A 23901-nucleotide genomic window follows, 5' to 3' on the forward strand; every position below is an offset into this window, starting at 1 on the left:
TTCCTATTAGTGTCCTCCACTTTTTAGATGAGAGAAGTAAGGCCCAGAAACAGAAAGTAACTGGATCACAAGGTCACAGGCAGCAAGAACCCAGGAAGCCCAGCCAAGTATGTATACTCGAATTAGAGTTACTTTAATTAATCAACCCTTCATAATTCCACAAAACTGCTTCTATATGTATCCCAGCATTTTGTAACTGAATAATATGTGGGCTTTAAGATGCTGTGGTTTCGCATAGCTGGAATTAAATAGCCTTGCTTGCATTTGAATTTCACATGCTACACATTTTGAGGGGCTCATTAAGTAAAATAACTCTAATTCAAATATACACATGACTTCCATTATGGACTTTATACATTTCCTCTCAGATCTCTGTGGGAAGAATCAGATGTTTGCTTCAATATTCTCTATAAAGTTCAGAATATGTTGTCATAATTTTACCTGTTATGGAGGTGATGAGAAAAAAAAGTTCCATTGCAAAATATGACACATATACAGGTACAGAATCTTTTTTAACTTTTATTTAATTAATATAAATTTCCAATGTACAGCTTATGGATTACAATGGCTTCCCCCTCCCAAAACTTACCTCCCACCCGCAACCCTCCCCTCTCCTGCTCCCTCTCCCCTTCCATTCACATCAAGATTCATTTTCAATTCTCTTTATGTACAGAAGATCAATTTAGTGTATATTAAGTAAGGATTTCAACAGTTTGCACCCACATAGAAACACAAAGTGAAACATACTGTTTGAGTACTAGTTATAGCATTAAATCACAATGGACAGCACATTAAGGACAGAGATCCCACATGAGGAGCAAATGCACAGTGACTCCTGTTGTTGACCCAACAAATTGACACTCTAGTTTATGGCGCCAGTAACCACCCTAGGCTCTCGTCATGAGCTGCCAAGGTTATGGAAGCCTTCCAAGTTGGTTCGCCGACTTTGATCATATTTAGACAAGGTCATAAAAGACAGGGTGAGGATAGTAACCAGTATTCCTAAGAGTGGCGTTAACCAGGTCTGAACAATTATACAGCATTAAGTGGGGAAGAGGACCATCAGTACACACAGGTTGGGAGTAGAGCCATTGGTGGTAGAGTAGAGGTTATGATTACAAAGGAATGCGGCCCAAGTGTGCTGGACAGGGTCTAGAACAAAGGACAGAGTCATTATCAGAGGAGCTAAGAAAGCTGCAGTCTAAGCTACAATTAAGTTTTCTGATTGAGAGGCAAATAGAAACTGACAGAAGGGGCCTGGTAATAATCTTTTGGGCTTTAGGCCTTGTAAGTTAAGAGGCCCAGACCTATCTATCTCTTCACATGGGGTACATCCTAAGGGAGGTATGAACCACCTAGGGGAAGGCACCCTGTTGTCTATCATTACTTAGCTGGCCTGGGAGGAGAGCTGGCCAGGTAAAGGCAGGTGGCATCTCTAACAAGAAATTTACAGTTCTGCCTGCAATGTTGCTGACCCTGCTTGGCCATCCCCTCAGCTGCAGTGGTCATTTCGGAAGTTGGGCTGAGTGAAGGGCTTTTCAGCTTAGAGCCAATAAGATCTGTGGCTCTGACCTGGGCATCCTTCGACTCCAGGGCAGGTCCATTTCCAGTGATCCAACTCTTGGCAGAGCTGCCAGGGCTCTTCACAAGCTGACTTCTGCTGAAGCCCAGGCTTACCACATTGAAAGCCACTGCAGTGGACTGGCCTGTTGGGTCTCCTTGAGGCAGATCACTGTACAGATCAGCCATTAATAGTCTTGCCACCCATTGCTTCTGATGCCTAGCTTTCTTTTCCTCCAGGGTTTTGTTAAAGCAGACCAGAGGGTGCAAGTCAAGGGAGTGCCCAAGGCCCAAGTCTAAACTTCGGTGCCCTGAACTACAAGTCTATAGTCACAGGCATGTTCTGTAGTAGTTTTTCTAAGGTAGACAATGCCCATGAGGAAAATTATATTCTCACTTAAAAACTTGTTTTCTCTTTGGTCTGAAAGGGAGGTTTTTTTCTACTTACTGTTTACTTCGCTGATGGTGAAGTAAATCTAGCTATGATATTATAATTTAAGCTCTTATTTTGGCTATGCTATTACAGAAAAATGTTAGCCATCTCTTTTATAAGGTCTAAAGATTAAATTGTGCGTCCTACAGATTCCTTCATAATAGAAATAGTTACCTACCTTGAGGAGAATAGAGAAATGACAGAACAAGTTGGGCTTAGAATAGAGAAATGAGGGAGCAAGTCCTAGATCGCTTGCTGACAATAGCAATATCACATGAATACTTAGCAAACAGCTTCAACCATTAGATAACAACTTAAGAAAACATTTACCAGAAGGTCCAATGCCTTCTATAAATTTTAAGGATCATGTATTTGGAAACATCTCTTAAATATCTAACATGGTGTAGTTTGTTTAACCAGTAAACTTAAGCACAACCATCTAAAATGTTTTTAGTTTCTTTCTACCAACAAGTATAAAACATATGATGCAGAGATTCAGGTCACACAAATTAAAATGTATCTTTGATTAATTTTAGCAGCTTAAATTTATGGACAATCTTATCTATAAGCCGATTAAAATAAAATTATTAATAAAATTTTCCCATGTGGACATATAATATGTACACACATATAACATAACATAATAGACCAATATAGCAATTTTAATAATAGCTTTTAAAATCTTTAACTCTTTTTGTAAATTGCCAATTGATTTGAATTGCTTTTTGTTTTTAGTAACCTCAGTTAACCATACTTTCTCTCAGTTGGCACTGTTAATACATTATTGGCTTCATCTGTTTACAGAGCCATCCCAAAGTACTGAATACAATAGAAGTGGCTGGGAAAAGTCCATAGGAAGCTATAGGAGGACAGCTACACACAGAACCAACAACGCTTTAGTTTTATGAGCAGCAAATCATATATAACTGTGGATGACAAGAGACTTTAAGTTGCCATGTTTAAAATTATAAACTCATCAGCCAGCAAGAGGCACTTGCTTACTTCACAGTATTTTTGAAAGCACATGTAGGATTTTACATGTATTTAACCCTTTAGGCCTCTGGGGCCTTCTCATTAAGATAACTATCATGTCTAGTAACACAAGATCATTAGACTTTTTAATTCTCAAACATTTGTATTAATAGCATTTTCCATTGTAGAAACTTGAGATTTAGTACCACGTCACATCTTGACAGTACTTCGAATATATCCAAATAGCCTGATTAGTTGGTGTCTCTATAAGATGAGAGACATAGGTCCTTTGATTTTTTTCAGTTGGACCCAAACTGGAAAAACCAAGTCGAAGATTTACTGGAAATTTTAGAGTCCAGATTGTTTGAAACTTTGATTTTTTGAATGCCTGTCAAGAATGCAAGAAGGCTCAAAATCCAAAATATCTGGTTGAAATAAGATTCCTTAAAAATCATGACATAACATAGACCAAATTTGATCGTTGTTACAAGGTGATTATTCAAATCTTTGAAAATGAGCACATATTTAAATAACCCATAGCTCTTAATAAAAATTCAGCTGTTTTTGAACAATTAGAATTTAACAGACATCAAGAGAACATAATAGATTACTTTAGCACATTGCTTTAACAGAGAATCAGATTTTAATTCTATGTCAAAGAGAAATTGAGCTTCCTGTGATCTTTTACTGTGAGGTTTCCTTCCTTTACCTTCTTTCATGTTGATGACCATGTTTCTGTGTTTCTGCGTATAACACATCTTTAAGCATCTTTTGCAGGGCAGGACGAGTGGCAACAAATTCTTTCAATTTCTGTTTGCTATGAAAAGTCTTAATTTCACCTTCATTCACAAATGAGAGCTTTGCAGGATATAATATTCTGGGCTGGCAGTTTTTCTCTCTTAGCACCTGGGCTATATCTCGCCATTCCCTTCTAGCTTGTAGGGTTTCTGATGAGAAGTCTGCTGTGAGTCTAATTGGAGATCCTCAGAGTAATCTGACGTTTCTCTCTTGCACATTTTAAAATCTTTTCTTTATGTTTCACTGTGGTGAGTTTGATTACAACATGTCGTGGTGAGGATCTCTTTTGGTCATGTTTACTAGGGGTTCTATGAGCTTCCTGTACTAGGATGTCCCTGTCCTTCTCCAGACCCAGGAAGTTCTCTGCAAGTATCTCACTAAAAAGGCCTTCTAATCCTTTCTCCCTCTCCATGCCTTCAGGAACTCCTAGAACCCGAATGTTGGGTTTTTAAATAGTATCCTGTAGATTCCTAACAATGTTTTTTAGTTTTCTAATTTCCTCTTCTTTTCTTTGGTTTGACTGTATACTTTCCTGTGCTCTGTCTTCTAAGTCCGATATTCTCTCTTCTGCTTCACCCATTCTGTTTTTAAGGCTCTCTAATGTGTTTGTCATTTGATCTATTGAATTTTCATTTCATTATGAATTCTCATCATAGTTTCTTGTTCTACTAGTTGTTTCATTTCATTTTGATTCCTCCTTAATATTTCATTTTCATGTGAGAGACTTTCTATCTTGTCCATTAAGGATTTCTGTAGTTCAAGAATTTGTTTTTGAGAGCTTCTTAATGATCTTACCAATTTTTTGAGATCCGCTTCTTGCATTTCTTCTATCTCATCATCTTCATAATCTTGAATTGGGGTGTCTTTTTCATTTGGGGGCATCATAGTGTCTTCCTTGTTCTTGTTACCTCGGTTTTTGCATTTGTTGTTTGACATATTGGAGATATTCTTTGGTTTCTTCACTGTGGTGTTTTTTCTTTTTATACTGTGACTCTAGAATAAGTGGACTGTCTGCTTTTGATGGAGCCTTAGAGGCTTGAGATGGGTGTGGCCTGAGAGCTCTGTTTGGTTCCTCAGGGTTGAGGGTGTGTCAAAGGTGACACTCCCAGGTTAGGCATGGTAAATCTCTCTTTCTTTTTTTTTTTTTTTATTCAAAAGGGAAGTAATTTCCCACAGCTGAACAGAATTGGAGGTAGTTAGCAGGCGAATGAAATACCCACAGGGGCCAGTGATCAGAAGATCTTTCCCAAGGACCCCACAGGGAATCTGTGCTGCCCTCAGTCTGGGCTCCAATTCTCCTGCAGTTTCCCCCTAGGTTGCCAAGGTTACCGAATTGTAGCATCTCTGGAGAGTACTCACGGGAATTCCGTGAGTTCTCTCCCCCACCATCTCTTTTTTCACAGTCTCAGTTCATTAGCATCACACATTCATTAGATCCTAATCGCCTGTTATTTCACCCCTCCCCCCAGAGTCAGGTGTTTTTGCTAGGCTCAGGGCCAGTGCAGACCTGAGGTCGCCCTGCTCATGACGTATGTCCAAAATGGCGCCTGCTCTTTGTCTTGCTTGCCTTTGAGAGGTGAGTGGAGAGAGAGAAACTCGTGTCCGTATCAGTCACTTTTTTTTTCCCTCTCTCTTCTAGTTAGCCTGGTGAACTTTTCCCCACGGGGTTTCAAGCCTCGTTCCCTCTAGTCTCCTCTTTCTGCTTTCCTGCTGGTGTCTCTGGCTATTGAGGTTCGGCTCACCTCGCATTCCAGCGCTGTTGTGTTGATTCTGCCACTGGTGTCCCAAACTTGGGCTCCCACGCTCTCCACGCAGGTCCACTGTGAATCACTAGTTCCAGAAGGGTTTCCTCTGCTGTTTCTTCCCCTACTCTTCTTTGAACCTGCAGTATCTCCACTTTAATTAACCTGTGTCTTCCTGGACTATCAGTGTGCTCCCTTCCTATTCCGCCATCTTGCTGCTCCCGGTTCAGAATCTTTAATTCAAAAATCCAAAATGCTCCAAAACTCAAAAGGTTTTGAACTTTGGGACATCTTGGATTTTTGGTTAGGGATGCTCAACTCATAAAGCCTATACAAATATTCCAAAAATCTGAAAGTCTCCCAAATCTGAATAATAATGGATACTCAACCTATAGTGCAAAATAGAGCTGTCTCTTTTGGGGAACTGAGTCTCCAAAAAGCATACATGTTTTGAGTCAGAACTTTCACGTATGCCCTCAATATTTTTCTTGTAGATAAGAATTTTCTAAGATCATGCCTTCATATTTCCTCTAAAATGTTCTCGCTTTTCTGCTACCAGAAATATACTCTAGCTAGAAAATTCCTTACATGTAGGTTTTGTTAAAATGTCAAGTTGTCCCTTTGGCTGTGTGGCATTGTGGCTAAAAGCACAGGTTCTGGAGTTAGGTTTCCTGGGTACAAATCACAGGTCTGGCTGGTGACTTTGGGAAAGTCGCTTTACCTCTGGGTGCCTCTTGTCCCTTATCTATAAAATGGTTGTCATGGGCATTCAATTATTTCTGTGTATCTGTGTGTATCTATCTTGGGACAGTTTCTAGGGCACAGTAAGCCCTGCGTGAATGCTAGCTGGTACAAGTATTGTTTCTCTATCAGTGTTACAAGCTTGAAAAATGTAAAATGAATGTACCTGGGATGAGGCATATTGGCATGCCCAAGTTTCTTTTGTGTGATGAATTAGGAGACAGCATAGCATGAATCAGTAAATAGCTGTGGAGCCTTTTAACCATTATTTTTGACCTTTAGCTAAGAGCTGCAAATAGCTACAAAAATGACTAATGAGTTTTTCCTATTTTCCGTTGCAGACAGCTAGAGGTTGGCACAGGGGTAGGGACACGGACAGGTGGAGGGTGGTGCTGGCTGACGGGCAAAGAGAATATAATGGGGCTGGGGGGGGGTGTGGACCCTCCCTTGCATAAACCGTGGGTGCAATGATTTGTCCCTCCATCACTGAAACCTGACATGAGAGCATTTCTCTTTACTTCCTCACTACAGACCAGAAGCCTTGGTGGCAGAAGAGTCCAAACCCAAGTCAGCATGGAGCCAGAGCTACTTCTTCCCTACAGCCTTTGGTGAACCCAAGACAACAGGGTCTGCTGCTACACTCCCCACCCCCAACCCCAACCCCGGTTCCACTGGTTCCATTTGTCCCTCTACAGCCACAAAGGATGTTGGGGCCCTTGAGGACATACTGTGGGAGTGGAGAGATACTCTCCCTTCTTAGGCCCAAGGCCTGCCCTACAGTAGGAGTCTCAAAAGAGCTCATGAGAGATGTAATGGGCCATGCAAACTCCCTGGCAGGGGTGCTTACCTCAGCCTTCAATATGGTGAACACTGCCAAAATCATGTGTGACTGATTTGCTGTGGTACATCTGCAGTGGCGTGGATATTGCAAACAGGGGTGGTATTGGGAATGACAAAAAAAAAAAAATGCTGAGTGTGCCTTAGTAAGCAAGCGGACTAGAGAGAGCAGGGGTAGGTAGAAGTCCAGGGATGGGCAGGAGAAAGGCCAACAAGTTTGGAGAACCAATGCTTAAGTTCTTGGGTAGTTCCCCAACACCTGGCTCCTTTGTGCTCTATATATTGGAGCCATCATTTGGGACCAGCCAGATTTTCTGGATTTTAATAGAGTGTTAATAACCAATCAAAACATTCTCAAAAGAAGTCCCCCTAGCTGCTGGAGTCAGGGACACCGAAACAGCCTTCTAGGCTATTAAGGTTTGCCTTTACTTGGCTTCTAGGTAGCCTTCATGTGGTCTGTTTACATTTAAACAATACCTCTGGTCCATTGGTCTCAAATTCTTTGATGAAGCAGGGTCCCATTTTACAGATGGGGAAATGAAGGAAGAAGATATGTTATTAGTCTGTCCACAGAGATGCTCCAGTGGTCACTCTTTTTCCCCACAGACAAGAGTTTCAGCACTTCTCACCTCCTCCGGGAGCCCCAGGAGTCCCTACCTCTTATTCAGCTTATTACAATATTTCTGTGGCCAAGGCAGAGCTGCTGAACAAGTTGAAAGACCAACCAGAGATGGCAGAGATTGGCTTTGGGGAGGAGGAAGTTGACCATGAACTGGCTCAGAAAAAGGTAAAGTTTTTTGATATGCTCTAGAGATTTTCAGTACACCTTTGGTGTGTCTGGAGGGTGAGCTGCTTAATATCGAATACCTTACATTCCCCTATTTTCAGTACGGAAGTCAAACAGCTTCTCTGGGTGTCTCACAGATCCAACTCCAGTCTCTTTTGGACCCAGGCGATAATAATAATAATAATAATAATAATAATAGGAGGAAGAGTACTCTCGTATTCTCTATCATCCTCACAGGTGTGGGGAAACTTTTTTGTGCCAAGGGCCATTTGGATATTTACAACATTACTTGCAGGCCATACAAAAATGCTTAAGTTAAAAATGAGCCTGCTATAGAATTATTGAATTCTGAGTCCCACTTGCACTTGCCTTAGCAGGGCCAGACCGAAGGATTTTGTGGGCCTTAGATGACTCATGGGCCAGATGTTCCCCACCTCTGCAAGAACAACCCTGTAAAGTGCCTGTAACTAGGCCTTTTTAAAGACCAATTAAGGGGGCTGATTTGCCCAGGGATAACAGACTAAATGATAGATCCAGGACTTTGAAGTCAAGGCTGTCTGAATCTTTGTGCTATTGCACTATCCTGAGTTAAGCCAGCCTTGTAAGAAACTCACCACCCAGGGCACACCAGGGTTTCTGCCAGTGAACTCTAGCCAAAGGTAGCATCATGGATCATTATTCTCTGTGTCACTTTCCATACAAGAGAACAGAATAACTAAGGAAAATACAGACAAATTATAGGCTAGTAAACTTTAGTATATATTTGCAAAGATGGTCAATTATCTCGTGAAAATACAAAATAGATGGAGATGTTGTTGTTGTTCAAAAGTCTCTGTCTTCCTCTAAGTACCTCTAGCCTGGTGTTCTAATCAAATTCCTGGAATCGCTTTGCCCTCCCTGCACTTACCCATTTTATTTCATAGGCAAATAGAGTTTCCATGACAACCCCAAAGGCCCAATTTACCACTTTGTGGACATCTGAACCCAATGTAAATTGCTCTTCTGCCCGTATTTTTCTTTTAGAATAGGACCTGTAGGAAAGTACAGGCCATTTGCAAGAACTCTCCCTCCAATTTCCCATCGAAAGCAAAATATCAGGGAAAGAACTAGAAGCATGCTAGTGTCAAAATGTTATGGATTCAGATGCCAGCTTCCTTGGATTCCATGTTTTCTGACCAAGGCAGGGCTGCTTCTGGTTTACTCATGGCCTGGCCTCTGCAGGGGCAAACCTAATAAAAGTCTGACCAAGATAAGAGACAGATGATCAGAAGTGACAAAGCACAGAACAGCAGTGACTCGGTGTGGCTGTGGGTGGGTGAGGACAGTTTTTATCTCCGAGAAAGAAAGGTGGGGAAGGTCACCAATTTGCAATATCCCAGAAACAAACAAGCTCTGGTTGCGTCTGTGAGACTCCACATCGCTGTCCACTGAACTTTCTCTAGGGTTGAAGTTCAGGTGAAGTTTAGGTTGAAGTTCAGTCTCAGACTCTGAGAAACAAAGGACTCGCTCCATTTTTGTCCTTCCTTCACCGCCAGAGCCTGGGAACGAGAGTGGGTAGGCAATTTGTCAAGTGTGTCATCCTTTGTCCCTGACACTGAGTTTTGTTTGGGAGAGCAAAGGATAGAAATACAACTGGGAGCCTGGTGACATCTAATTGTGTTGCTTTGTTCATATATCATTGAGCCCCAATTCCCATTAGGTTTTGGAATTTTCCCCATATGCAAACCTATTACACTTCAGGCTAAGATTATGGTAATCTCCTGACTTTTGAACAGTTCTAAATTATGTCAACAGGCCCTGGAACCCAGAGGAGGCACTGTTAGCATTGTTCACTTTGGACATTTCTCAATAAATCACTAGAGAGGAACACATTCTAGAAAACCACAAGCCTATGGTCCTAGAGTGCCCGAGCTTGAATAATAATAAAACAAACCCTGAAGCCTACTTCCTATTCACAAGAGACTATTCTGTGCATGGAAAACATGTTAACTCATTTAGTTCTCATAATCACTTTATGAAGTAGGTACTATGGTTCCCCTACTTTTTTAAAAAGATTTATTTCTTTATTTGAAAGACAGAGAGGCAGATGCAGAGAGAGAGAGATTGAGGTCTTCCATCCTTTGGTTCACTCCCCAGATGGCTGCAATGACCGGAGCTACACAGATCTGAAGCCAGGAGCCAGGAGCTTCTCCTGGGTCTCCCACATGGGTGCAGGGACCCAAAGAGTTGGGCCATCTTCTACTGCCTTCCCAGGCCATAGCAGAGAGCTGGATTGGAAGTGGAGCAGCTGGGACATGAATTGGTACCTATATGGGATGCTGGCACTGCAGGTGGCAGCTTTACCCACTACGCCACAGCACCTACCCCCTATGATTTTTAGATGTAGAGATTGAGGCACAGAGAGGCTAAGTAGTTTGCTCAAGGTCACACCACTGCTTTGTGAGTCTCTGACTCTGAAACTCCACTCACCCACACTGTGGCTGCAGAGGCTTTATACAACCCCCAGTGAGTCCATTCCTGCTAGAAACTTGCAGCTAGACAAATGGCTGCTTCCTGTAGAGGGGTTGAGCCCTGAAGAATAGAAATAGCCAAAATGAGGAAATAGATAGAAAGCAGGTAGAGCTAAAGAAGCAGCTCAGGGGGAAAGGTGTTGTAGCAACGCAGGTCGGGCTGCTGCTTGGGGAGCCCACATCACATATCACAGTGCCTGGTTCAAGTCCCAGCTACTCCACTTCAGAGCCAGCTTCCTGCTCATGCACATCCTGCAAAAGCAGCAGATGCTAGCTCAGGCACCTGGGTCCCTGCCACCCTCATGGGAGACCCAAATGGAATTGTAGTCTCCTGGCTTTGGCCTGGCCCAGCCCTGGCTGTTTGTGGGCATTCAGGAAGTGAACCAGTAGCCCAGAGATTTCTTTCTCTGTTTCTCCCTTTCTCCTTCTGTCTCTGTTACTCTGCCTTTCCAATAAGTAAATTTTTTAAGAAGCAGCTCAGTGGGGCCGGTGCAGTGGCATAGTGGGTAAAGCCACTGCCTGCAGTGCCTGCATCCCATATGAGTGCCAGTTCAAATTCCACTTCCAATATAGCTCTCTGCTGTGGCCTGGGAAAGCAGTAGAAGATGGCCCAACTCCTTGGGCCTCTGCACCCACATGGGAGACTGGGAGGAAGCTCCTGGCTCCTGGCTGCGGATCAGCTCAGCTCCAGCCGTTGTGGCCAACTGGGGAGTGAACCAGCGGATGGAAGACCTCTCTCTCTCTGCCTCTGCCTCTGCCTCTCCTTCTCTCTCTGTGTAATTCCGAATTCAAATAAATAAATAAATCTTTAAAAAAAAGAAGCAGCTCAAGAATACAAGAATGAGTGGACAGAGGAGGGTGAAGAACATTTATTGAGCATGTACTCAGTGCCAAGCCATTTTCATATGCCACCTCCTTGAATCTCCTTGAATCCTTATTACAACCCAGTGCAGTGGATACTTCCGTCACCTCCATTCTCCATGCATAGAAAGTGAAGCTCAATAAACTCGAGTCAGCCAAGCTTCCACAGCTCGGAAGTGGCAGAGCTGAAGCAGTAGAGCTAGAAGTCAGACCCAATCGTTTTGACCCCAGAACTCACACTCTTATTCACATGGCCTCAGAATGCCAGCAGAGGGGACAAGGATCCAGCCTGGCGCCATAAATATAAGAGGTACTTAAATGACTGAAGGGCAGTGAATGAAGTGCTAGTCAAATACTTGATCACAGATGATTTGCCAAGTTTAGCTCTCCCAGACCTTCTAGTCCTTTTTGGTTAAATAGTCCCAGCAAGCATTTATCAAGCTGCATCTGGCAAACAAGGGTAAGCCTTTGGGTACCACTTATCTAATGCCAAGAAGTTTGTTGGTGACACAGAAACAGAGAGAGAAGGTTCCTGCCCCTACAGCTGGCATTTCTTACAGCTTGCTCAGGTTAACTTTGTTTCTGGTGACTAGGGTAGAGGCTGCTCTGTGCTACTTGGATTCCATCTGGCTACAGGGCCAGATGAGTTTCACTTGGTCCCCATTCTTACCTTTTGTCTCCCGGTAAACTCTCCTAGATACAACTCATTGAAAGCATTGGCAGAAAACTTTCTGTCCTGCGAGAAGCCCAGCGAGGGCTGCTGGAGGACATCAATGCCAATTCCATCCTTGGGGAGGAGGTGGAAGCCAACTTAAAAGCTGTTTGCAAATCCAATGAGTTTGAAAAATACCGCTTGTTTATTGGCGACCTGGACAAAGTGGTCAACCTGTTGCTGTCACTCTCTGGACGACTGGCCCGGGTGGAGAATGCGCTCAACAGCATCGATTCAGAGGCCAACCAGGAGAAGGTAGAGTTGGGGTCTCTAGGGTGTGGGTGGAGGTAAATGCTGTTTCTTCTCAGGGCTCCCTCTTTCCAGTTTGGATATTATGGGAGGTAGACTGCATAGTTTTATAAGTGTGAGCAGGGGCCCACATGGTGGCACAGCAGGCTAAGCCACTGCTTGCGATGCTGGCATCCTATACCTGAGAGCTCATTCAAGTCCCAACTCCTCTGTTTCTGATTCAGCTTCTTGTTAATGTGCCTGGGAAGGCAGTGGATGATGGCCCAAGTGCTTGGGTCCCTGATAGTCATGTGGAAGATCCAGATGGAGCTCTTTGCTTCTGGCTTCAGCCTGGCCCAGTCCCAGTCCCAGTGGCCATTTGGGGAGTGGACCACCAAATGGAACATCTCTCTCTCTCTCTCTCTCTCTGTCCCTCCCTTCCTTTCAAACACACACACACACACACACACTTCCTAGCTATGTGACGTAACCTCACTCCATGTCTATCTCTTCATCTATAAATTGGAGTGGACACAGTGCCTGCCTCACGGGGTTGTTGTGAGAATGAGATTAGATAATCCAGGTTAATGACTTAAAATTGGACCTGGGACAGCATAAACCCTGGGTTAGTACTAGCTGCCAGTCATAGTGATAGTTGTAGCAGAAATAATAGAAGCAGCAGCAGCAGCAGTTTTGCCTCACTCTCTGTAGAGTTGGATGGAGAGATCTTGTCAAGAAGTTGGGATAGGAAGGCAGTCAGTTTCATGGGTTGGCTCATTCATGTACATTCCTGAACCAAAACTACATTATGTTTTCCTACTGATGTGGTTTGGATACAACTTGGAGTCTACAGTACAAGGCTAATACACATGGCCATATACACTCACACAGAGACACACGCACTGTAGAGAAAGCATCTCCACAGTGATGGTGGCTCACTGGATGGAAGGGGACACACGCCAGCTTTGCTAGAACCTTCCACTACCCCGCATCCAGTGGTGGTTCAAGAATTAAAGACAGCCTCAGAGATAGAAAGAGATGGCTGCACATCCTCCTCCTGCTACAGGAAAGAAAGGTGTTTTCATGGAAGCAGACTTTAGGGTAGGGAATCTAGTCCTGATCAATTAGCAGAATGGAGAGCTGCTTCGTGACAGCTTCCATGGTGGAGCACTGAAGACAGTACAGGTAGACACTTGCCTGGTAACTGAGATAGCCTGTATTTGCTCCTCTGCTTCCCCAGTTGGTGCTGATAGAGAAGAAGCAGCAGCTGACGGGGCAGTTGGCAGATGCTAAGGAGCTGAAGGAGCACGTGGACCGCCGGGAGAAGCTCGTGTTCGGCATGGTCTCCCGCTACCTGCCTCAGGACCAGCTCCAAGATTACCAGCACTTTGTCAAGATGAAATCTGCTCTCATCATTGAACAGCGAGAACTGGAGGAGAAGATCAAGCTTGGGGAAGAGCAACTCAAGTGTCTCAGGGAGAGTCTACTCCTGGGGCCCAGCAATTTCTAAGGCTACCAGCAGTCTGCCACAGCAGCCCTGCCCAGGCACAGTGGGAAGTGCTTTCAGTCTTCATTAGCAATTTGTTAGGGAGTAGATATCAGTTAGTTAACATGTTGTTCCAGCCCTTCACCCTGGATGTCTCTCACTGCCCCTTTCCGAGCAGTGTTTCTATCCAGTAAGGAAACCCTGGGGAGACTGCAAACGTCTACCCTAGGGAGCTGCAACAAGATGTGAGCATACAACTGCACTCTCCTTCCCACAGTGTGCACGGGCAAGCACTTACTACACACAGAATCAACCAAGTGCCTTCATTTTTTTTTCTACTAAGACACCAAAGAATCACAAACTCACCCCTGCAGCCCCTCCTGGCATTAGCCTTGTAAGGCTCAGAGAGAAGCTGCCTGTGCACCTGCACTGTACTCCAGGGCTCTGGGCCCAGCCATTTCTGGGCCCAGAGATCTGGCTGCTTTGAGGGCATTCACTTAGCACCAGTTTCAGGGCCTCACCCAAGCTTTGCAGTAAGAAACACAGAAGGAGGAATTACACTTAATTAGCAGAATGCGAGCAAAGATGGAGTGTCCCCAGGTGCCCCTCAGGAAGGAGCCAGATGTAGAAAAATTGGCTCCACCCCCACCTTCCCCAGCAGCTAATTGAGAGAGAAGACACCTACTCTCAGCCCTCATCCTGTCCTAAGACTCTGGGCCTACCTTTCATTTCTGGGCATTACAGGTGCCTAGTCCAGGGCCTCACACTGTGGGCCATTCATTGTTCTACTAAAGTTGACTTCTGGATATAGGTCTCATTATTAGGGGGGAGGGGGTTCGTATTGTTATATTTTAAATGGCCTTTTAATCTTATTTATTTTTATGTTTTGATTGTTTCTTTTCTTTTTATTTTTAACTAATAAGGCAAGAAGAGGAAAGTTGGAGAGGGAAAAGTTAGCCCAGAAGGAAAATCTTTTCTGCATATCAGCCTGATTCCACCATGGCTAGGTAAGCGAGTGCCAAGGCATTGAATTCTTCCTACCATAGCTACAGGTGTCTAAGAAACAAGTTCTCTCCTTGAACTCAGAGCTTCTGAACCATGGCCTGGCCCTGTGCCTACCCTGATGTCTGGGTAATCATGAGCTTAGCATTCCCTAGCAAGATTCTTTTTTTTTTCTTCTTGTTTTGAAACCAAAGAATTTCCTGAAACTGACAAAGACTTGTTCATTTCTCTGCTGTCTCCAAGCTATGGGGTAAGTGGAGGTGAGCTCAGGAGGAGCTCCTCTAACAATTACTTTCTTAGCCTGTGGCCTGCCGCAGGGAACCAAAATTCACCGTAGCCGGGAGCTCTAGCCAGGGCCAGTCCCCCAGAGCAAATTATGATCTAGCAAATTATGATGCTGTGGTTCCTCCTTATCCACAGGGACTATGTCCCAAGACTCCCCCAATGGATGCGTGCAGCAGATAGCACTGAACCCGATGTATACTGTGTTTTTTTCCTATATACCCTGTAGCATTGGACAGAGTTAATCATCCTCCCAAGCCTTATGCCCCAATGTTTCCTTGGCATCACGACTCTTGCACTTTGGAGCCATTATTAAGTAAAACAAGAGTTCCTTAAACACAAGCACCGTGATAGCAGGCCAATCAATTTGATAACCAAGGAGGCTACTAAGGGACTAATGGGTATGGATTGGCTGGACAAAGAGATGATTCATGTCCTGAGTGGGATGGAGCAGGATGCTGGGAGATCCCCACATGTTACTCAGAACAGCATGCCACTTAAAACCTGTGACTTACTGATTACTGAGACTTCCCAGTCAATCTGTCTGAACCACAGTTGACTGCTGGTCACTGAGACTGGAGAGAGTAAAAGAATGGCTAAGCCGGGCGAGGGGGGTGACAGGTTGGGGGGGGGCAGCTTCACAAATTACTAAAGCTGTGGCTGTTGCTGAAGCCCTGTCACTGGTAGCCAGCTTCTGTCCTGAAAGAGCACTAGGATGGGTGATGGCAGAAAGAGAGTTGTGACAAAACTCTACCCTTTACCCAGCTCAATTCTCTGTTCCCTGTTCACTGTGGCCAATCCTTGGTGTGTTACCCAACCCAACCCCCCAACACACACCCCCAAAGCCCCCAGCATCTGTCCTCCTTACTGCTGAATTCCTCAGAGTCCTTGGAGGTTAACTGTGGCAGCAGGAGTACCTCATTCAGCCAAAGAATTTGCTAAGGAACTTTGCTGCTGCTACAAATACTGCTCACTAACTTCCCTTTCCTCTTCATTGTGTTGGAAAACAATGGAAGAATCTGGGCCAGAAGGATGTCTTGGGAGTGGGTAGGAACCCTTTCTATGGGGCCCTGGGGGTGCTCTTAGTACTGCTGCTGCCAGAACCACTGTTAGAATGCCACCCCCGCCCCATTCTCCCCTCCAGTGGAAGATTCTACTCTATCCAGGAAGGCTGATGGCTCATAAAGGGCTGAGCTTATCCAAGCCAAGGTTGAGGAAGGTGGGGGAGTGCTTGAATAGAGGCTGTGGTTGCCATCTTTTTCTTTAAAAAAAAATCAGGCTGTAAGACAAACAATAAGTGAGTTGCAATGTCCATATTTGGGAGATGAGGCTGATGTGTTGCATCAGTCTAAGACTTGGGGGCTTTTTGGGAATATGGACCCACAGAAAAGAATGCTCACTTTACCTGGACACCATGGCCATAGTCTGGGTTTTTCTACTCATCTTAGATTGGCTATACCTTAAGTTTAGGACACCCTAAATACTATGAGCCCTGTTATTTTTGTCTCTCATGCCACTTCAAAGTAGTTTCTGGAGTTGGAATCAGACCACAAGGGTTTTCATTTTTCATGCAGAGGGACAATTTCTGAAGCACTTAAAAATTAATCCCAATGCTATACTGAGCACTGAGGCTTAGCAGACAAGCATAAACTACTAAGCAGACACTGGCATGCTGTTGTGGGTAGTACTGCCATACTACCCAGCATTACTTGAGATGCAGTGGCTCTAACCCATCTCAGTCCCTGGGCCCATCCCTACTCCATGGCCTGCCAGGGGGCTACAGTTTAGAAGGCATGCCAAGGGATTTGCCCAAAGACAGTTATAGATCGTGACTTTTGCTCTCTTCCTTCAAGTATTTACAGAGGCCCCAGTGGGTGAGAAGTAAGAATGGTGGTTGATAGATAAAGAAGGGTTAGTGCAAAAGTTAAGATCACATGTTCTCCTTTCCCTCCTCCCCCAGGCCCTGGATAATTGATTCTCCTTGGTTCTCAGAGCTGGAAACTCAGCTAGGATATAGCAGCAGGTGCCTAAGTAGAATCTAAGATAATGAGACAGACACTGAGTTAAAGCCCTAGAAAGGGAGAGATTGGAAGCAGAGGGAAGGAGATGAAGCTCCTATTTCAAGGCCAGGTTCAGGTTGTTTTCCATTTAACTTCATGTGCCAAAAAGCTGCCCGGGGTCCACATCCTGAACCCCAGCCTCCCTGAAGGTGCTGCTCTGCCAGTAGCAGGCCCCAGATGGAGGAAGCTGGGCACATTTCTTGCCACTTCCCACCCATCTGGAGCTTGGAAACTCCTGCTGTCCTTGCCAGAGGAGTTGCCTATGCTGATAATATTTCTGTAACAGCATATTGTATTATTTGAAGATTAGTAGATCTTTGGGGAGGGGGGTGGGACGGGGTGGTTTCTGTAGATAAAGAACCAGTGTTTGTTGTACAACTGTTGAGGGTCACCTATCCCATGTGAAACTGTTATTTTTCTGAATCTTATTGTTTCTGCATTTGTGTCCTCCACCTTCTCAGCTGACATAATCATGCCTACTAGATTGTCATCAAGGGTCATACTTCAATAAAAGGTGCTAAGGACAAAAAAATAGTCTCATGTGTTTTTATTTAGGTGATGGAAACTCCTCAATCCTGCTGAAACATGCTAAAATTTAGTCATCTATCCATAGTCCTTCTAGATAACCGTATGACCAGAGCTTTATACCATCTTGAAACCCTTACCTTGGCCACTTAGGGATGATATTGATGCTATGCCATTCATTACCTGCAATAAAATAGTGGGGTCTGATATAACAGTTTTAGAGGGAAACATTTTAGACATTTATTCCAAGAGCTCCCTAAATAGGAGCCACAGAGTTTATGCCATAAGTTATTTTTGTTGCTACCACTGGTTTGATCTAACTCAACATTTAGAATGAAGGCAGATTCAATAGGTGTAATCTCAGGTATGGACCTCAGCAGTATGCAGAATCCAGTTCTCGAGTGTAGCCTGATCAGAGCTAAGCCACCTTCAGGACCTCCCCCAATGTTGAGTTCTTTCTAGCAGTATCATTTGTAGCCGATAGTCCAGTGTCATAGATTTACTCCCAACTCCCTAGAAAACAAAGGCTTTGACGATCAGTTCTATGAAACAACCTAGAGATTTAGACCTAAGTGCGTTATATATAGATAGTGACTCTGACACCATAAACCTTGCCCTTTTCTCCTGATCTGTACTCCATTCATATTCCATTCCAGCTCTCTTCCTACTGCAGCGAGCTGGTGTGGTAGAGTGGAAAGAGTCCAGCTTTGGCACTAAAATGAACTGTGTTCAAATCCTGATCCTACCACTTACCCCGTGAACTTGGGCTACTTGCTCAACTTCTGACACTATTTTCTGCTCTGTAAGCTAGGAACAATAATACTTACATTATAAGGTTATTGTATCTTAGTAATCATAACTATTCCTACCTACTGAGGAATAGATAGAAAGACAGAATCCCAAGCCCCATCCCCCAAACCTGATGACAGCAGTCTGAATTTCAACTAGTTTCCCAGGAGATTCATGTGCCTATTATAAGTTAGAAAGTGCTGGCTTGTCACAGAATGCTCTACATGCCTACTACCATAGTCTCGATTTACTCAATTCATTCTTTCCTTATCGCAGACATGTTCTGGTTTTTTTATATTGCTCACAACTGCCTGACTAAATGTGGGCAGCAAGATTGCAGACTGTAAGGTCAATATATGTCTTTGTCAGTTTAATGCTGCTATAAGAGAATCCCTAAGACTGGGCAATTTATAATGAATACACATTTATTTCTCAAAGTTCTGGAGGCTCAGAAGCCCAAGATCAAGGGGTCAGCACCTTGTGAGAGCTTTCTTATTGCATCAGGCCATGGAAGATGGGCAAAGAGAGCGCAAGAGAGAGAGACCAAGATGTCAAGCTTGTAGCCTCAAGCCCTTTGGTAATCAGAACCCCTGTTGCAAATGAGGATTAAGTTTCCTACTGATGCTTTGGGGAAACACGTTCAAAACATACCAATACATGGTTTCTCCTTGACTTACAATAGGATTATTCCCTAATAATGTCATCATAAGTTGAAATGCATGGAATACACTTGACTTACTGACCAACAGAGCTGAGCAACACAACACACTGTAGAGCATCAGTTGTTTCCTTTCTGACCCCGGAGCTGACTGCGAGCTACAGCTCCCTGCTGCTGCCCAGCATCTCAAGAGATTATCGCATGCAAAGCACTAGCCTGGGGAAAGGGCAAAATTCAAAATCCAAAGTATAGCTTTACTGAATGGCAATCACTTTTACACTATCATGGAGTTGAAAAACCGTAAGTTGAACCATCATAAGTCAGGGACCGCTTGTATAAAATGAAATGAACAATCTGAGAAAAAGATAATAAGAAAGTAATTCCATGTACCACAGTATCACAAACAATACAATACTTAGGAATAAACTTAGCAAACAAGTGTCAGACTTTTACGCTGGAAACTACAAAATGCTGTTGAAAAATGATGAAGATTTAAGTAAATGGAAAGACAATCCCAATCTTCATGAATTGGAAGACTTAATATTGTTAAGATGAAAATACATCCCGAATTAACCTAGAGATTGCCCAATTCTTTATAAAATTGCAATATGAAAATGGCAGGAGTGGCTCTATGGCTCAGTGGGCTAAGTGCCTGTGGCGCCAGCATCCCATATGGGCACCGGTTCATATCCTGGCTGCTCCACTTCCAATATAGCTCCCTGCTATGACCTGGGAAAGCAGTGTAAGATAGCCTAAGTGCTTGGGCTCTTGCACCCACATGGGAGACCTGGAAGAAGCTCCTGGCTCCTGACTGCAGATCCTCTCAACTGTAGCCATTGTGGCTGGGGAGTGAACCAGCAGATGGAAGAACTCTCTCTCTGCATCTGTAAGTCTGCCTTTCAAATAAGTAAATCTTTTTTTTTTTTTTAAATTTTTGACAGGCAGAGTGGACAGTAGAGAGAGATAGAGAGAAAGGTCTTCCTTTTTGCCGTTGGTTCACCCTCCAATGGCCGCCGCGGCCAGTGCACCGCGCTGATCCGATGGCAGGAGCCAGGTGCTTCTCCTGGTCTCCCATGGGGTGCAGGGCCCAAGCACTTGGGCCATCCTCCACTGCACTCCCTGGCCACAGCAGAGAGCTGGCCTGGAAGAGGGGCAACCGGGACAGGATCGGTGCCCCAACCGGGACTAGAACCCGGTGTGCCGGCGCCGCAAGGTGGAGGATTAGCCTAGTGAGCCGCGGCGCCGGCTGTAAATCTTTTTTAAAATAGATTTTTTTTCTAAAAATTTATGAAAGTGGCTAACAAGCACAGGGTAAAATGCTTGACATTACTATTCCTTGGAAAACACAAATGAAGACCATAATGAGATACCACATGACATCCACTAGGGCGGCTATAATTTAAAAAAATAACAAGTGCTAATGAGGATATGGAGAAATTGGGAGACTCACATATTGTTGATGGGGATGTAAACTGATGCAACCCCACTGGAAAACAGCTTGGCCACTTCTCAAAATGATAAAGAGTTCCCACATGACTTAGCAATTCTACTCCTAGGTATAAACTCAAGCAAATTGAAAACTGGTATTTAAACAAAAACACATGCACAAATGTACAAAAAAGCCATATAGGCAAAAAGTGAAAACAATCCAAATGTATTATCAACTGAGGAATGAGTAAATAATGTTTGGTATATACATATGGTGGATATTATTCCATAAAAATGGACAAAATACTGATACATGCTATAAAATGGATGGACCTTGAAAATATTGTGCTAAGTTGAGACCAGCGTGGTATAGCAGGTTATATTGCCACCTGCAACCCCAACATTCTGTATAAGTAAGTGCTGGTTCAATTTTCAGCTGCTCCACTTCCAATCCAGCTCCCTGCTAATGTGCCTGGGAAAAACAGTAGAAGATGACCCAAGAGCCTGGGCTCCTGCACCCACCTAGGAGACCAGGTTGGAGTTTCAGGCTCTTGGCTTTGGTCTGGCCAAGCCCTGATGGTTGCAGCTATTCGGGGAGTGAACCAGCTGATAGATGATTTCTCTGTCTGTCTCTCCCTCTCTCTGTTAAGTCTACCTTTCCAATAATTAAGTCAATTTGTGAAAATAAAAAAATAAATAAATGAAGCCATGACTTCACCTATTTACACGTCACCTTAATAAGTCACTTGAGGGGCCGGCGCTGTGGTGTAGCAGGTAAAGCCGCTGACTGCAGTGCTGGCATCCCATATGGGCACTGGTTTGAGCCCCGGCTGCTCCTCTTCCGATCCAGCTCTCTGCTATGGCCTGGGATAGCAGTGGAGGATGGCCCAAGTCCTTGGGCCCCTGTACCCACGTGGGAGACCCAGAAGAAGCTCCTGGCTCCTGTCTTTGGATCAGCACAGCTCTGGCCATTGTGGCCAATTGGGGAGTGAACCATCGGATGGAAGACTCTCTCTCTCTCTCCTCTCTCTCTCTCTCTCTCTCTCTCTCTCTGCCTCTCCTCTCTCTGTGTAACTCTGGCTTTCAAATAAATAATCTTAAAAAAAATAAAAATAAAAAATTTAAAAAATTAGTCACTTAATGCTTCTCAACCTTAATTTCCTCCTCTGTAAAAGGAAACTAAAAAAACATCTCAAAGTGTTACTCTGGATATTAAATAAGGTTACCCAGAAGAAGCCCTTAAAACAATGCCTGTCATGTAATAAGTGTTCAATAAATGTTAGCTGCTAGATGTACTACTTTTGTTGAAGTGAGATTGAAGCAAAAAAGAATGTAAGGAGAAGTAAAGCTTCCTTAGCTTTGGAGTCAGTTTTCTTAGAGTGACCTTCGGGAGTCACCTCATTTATCAGGCTTTAGCTCTTATGTAATAAGGGCAATAATCTTTGCTCACAGAGGCAGTTCCAAGCCTGCACTCAGGAAGCCACACCACCTAGGATTGCATACTAACCTCATCACTTACAAGTTGTGTGACCTTGAGCATAGGTAACTTCCCTGTGCCTGGCTGTCCTCTCCTGTCAAGTGGTAGTAACAAAAACACTCATCTCCTTGGGTTAGAGTGAGGGATTATTGAGCTGATTCATATAAACTACTTGACACAGTACTAGCATAGAGTCAGTGCCCAATGCATGTTAGCTATTGTTATCAGGCTAAAGTAGGAATCAAACGAGTTCTTTGGTAGAACTGGCCATATGGTACATCCCCAGTAGACAATGGCTCCCTACTTCACTCACCCTGCTCTGTGCACAGGTCCAGATTTTCTGGAATTGCAGATGAAATGTTTCAGACTAAGGAGCTTCCCATAGCAGGTAGAATTTTCTGGAAGGCTCAATACATCCATCTGATGAGAATGATGGATTCCTTTAAACTGCCTGCAATATACTCCCAAGAAAACACTCCTTTCAGAACAGTAGGGAAAGAAGTGCTGTTTTGCACATGGATTACTTGGGCTCCAATTTGAGGATGATTTGGGGTCACTTCTACTCCTTAAATTTGGATTCAGAATCGAGTTAAATATTACTCTATTTTGTACCCAAGTCAGACACTTTTATGTATCTTTGCTCCCATTACTTTTCTAACTACATATTTAAAAATAAAAATCTTCATTCAATCTTTACAGCAGCTCCATGATTTTTAAACACTGTATTAAATAGAGATTCAGAATTGGGGCAGCATTTTTGTTGTTTGCACATTAAACAAAAGTGCTTTCAGTGTGTGATGCCATTCATTCATCAACTGATGTGCCGAGTATTATTTAATGCTCCAGGATTCTCAGGTGGAAAAGACACACAAAGTGCCCACTTTCACGGAGCTTCTCTCATAGTGAAAGAACTAGATACATGTAAATATGAGTATTCAATTACATATTTTGAATATAAAATACATGCACATAGACTAACATTTTACCCTAACAACAGATTCTGCCTTAATTTCTATAGCTATTGGCAATAGACTAGATTCATGAATGAATCCATTTCCTACTATAAAAGCTAAGATATTTTACATGAATTTTCGCCAGAGAATAATGTTGCAATGAGCGTGGGAGTGCAGATATCTCTTCAAGATACTGATTTCATTTCCTTTCAATGTTTATTCAGAAGAAGGATGCTGGGTCACATGGTAGTTCTATTTTTAACGTTTTGGGGACTTCCACACTGTTTTCCAAAATGGCTATACTAATTTACATTCACACCAACAGTACCCAAAGGTTCCCTTTTCTCCATCCCTGCCAGCACTTGTTATCTCTTGTCTTTTTGATAATGAACCCAGAGGGGATTATGTTAAGTGAAATAAACTGGACAAAGAAAGATAGATACTGCATACTCTCACTTGTATGTGGAATCTAAAGAAATTGAATACATAGAAAGAGTATAATTGTGGGTACCAGGTGCAGGAGGGTGGGGGAAGTAACTATGTGAGGATATGTTTAATATTCATGAATGTAATAATCATTAAGCTATGTGTATGTATATCAAAACTTTATGCTGTACACCTTAAATGTACACAATAAAAAGTTTCCAGGGGTGGAAGTTGTGGTGCAGTGGTTAAGCTGCTGTTTGGGACACTGCATCCCATATCTGAGTGTCTGGGTTCAAACAGTGGCTCTACTTCCATGTGTAGCTTCTTGCTGATGCACATCCTAGAGGCAGCAGGTGATGGCTCAAGTACTCGAGTCCTTGTCACTCATGTGGGAGACCGGATGGAATTTCAAGCTTCTGGCTTCAGGCTGGCCCAGCCTCAGCTGTTGCAGGCATTTGAAGTGTACCAGTGGATGGGAAATCAGTATTTCTTGTCTAAATAAATAAATATAAATAAATAAATAAAGTGTGGGGGTACTTTATTAAAACATTTTCACCACAGATATTTTCTCACTCTATGGAATTTGTTAAGGAGATTTCTAAAACGTATAGCAAACGATGACAAACTCTATCAC

General features: G+C 43.5%; 1 protein-coding gene across 3 annotated transcripts in view; it reads left to right on the forward strand.

Annotated features, from left to right (window-relative positions):
• The window catches only part of SHROOM4 (shroom family member 4), a 272257-nt gene extending 254727 nt beyond the window's left edge, over window positions 1–17530 (forward strand). For all 3 annotated transcript variants that reach the window (XM_062183199.1, XM_062183200.1, XM_062183201.1), the window contains 4 exons: window positions 6778–6873; window positions 7690–7870; window positions 11939–12208; window positions 13422–17530. In XM_062183199.1, the coding sequence (XP_062039183.1) occupies window positions 6778–6873; window positions 7690–7870; window positions 11939–12208; window positions 13422–13691 (817 nt within the window). In that variant the 3' untranslated portion in view covers window positions 13692–17530. The remainder of the gene's footprint in view (window positions 1–6777; window positions 6874–7689; window positions 7871–11938; window positions 12209–13421) is intronic.
• The last annotated feature ends 6371 nt before the right edge of the window (window positions 17531–23901 follow it).

This window comes from Lepus europaeus, chromosome X (assembly GCF_033115175.1).
Source record: "Lepus europaeus isolate LE1 chromosome X, mLepTim1.pri, whole genome shotgun sequence".
Classification (NCBI taxonomy): Eukaryota; Metazoa; Chordata; class Mammalia; order Lagomorpha; family Leporidae; genus Lepus; species Lepus europaeus.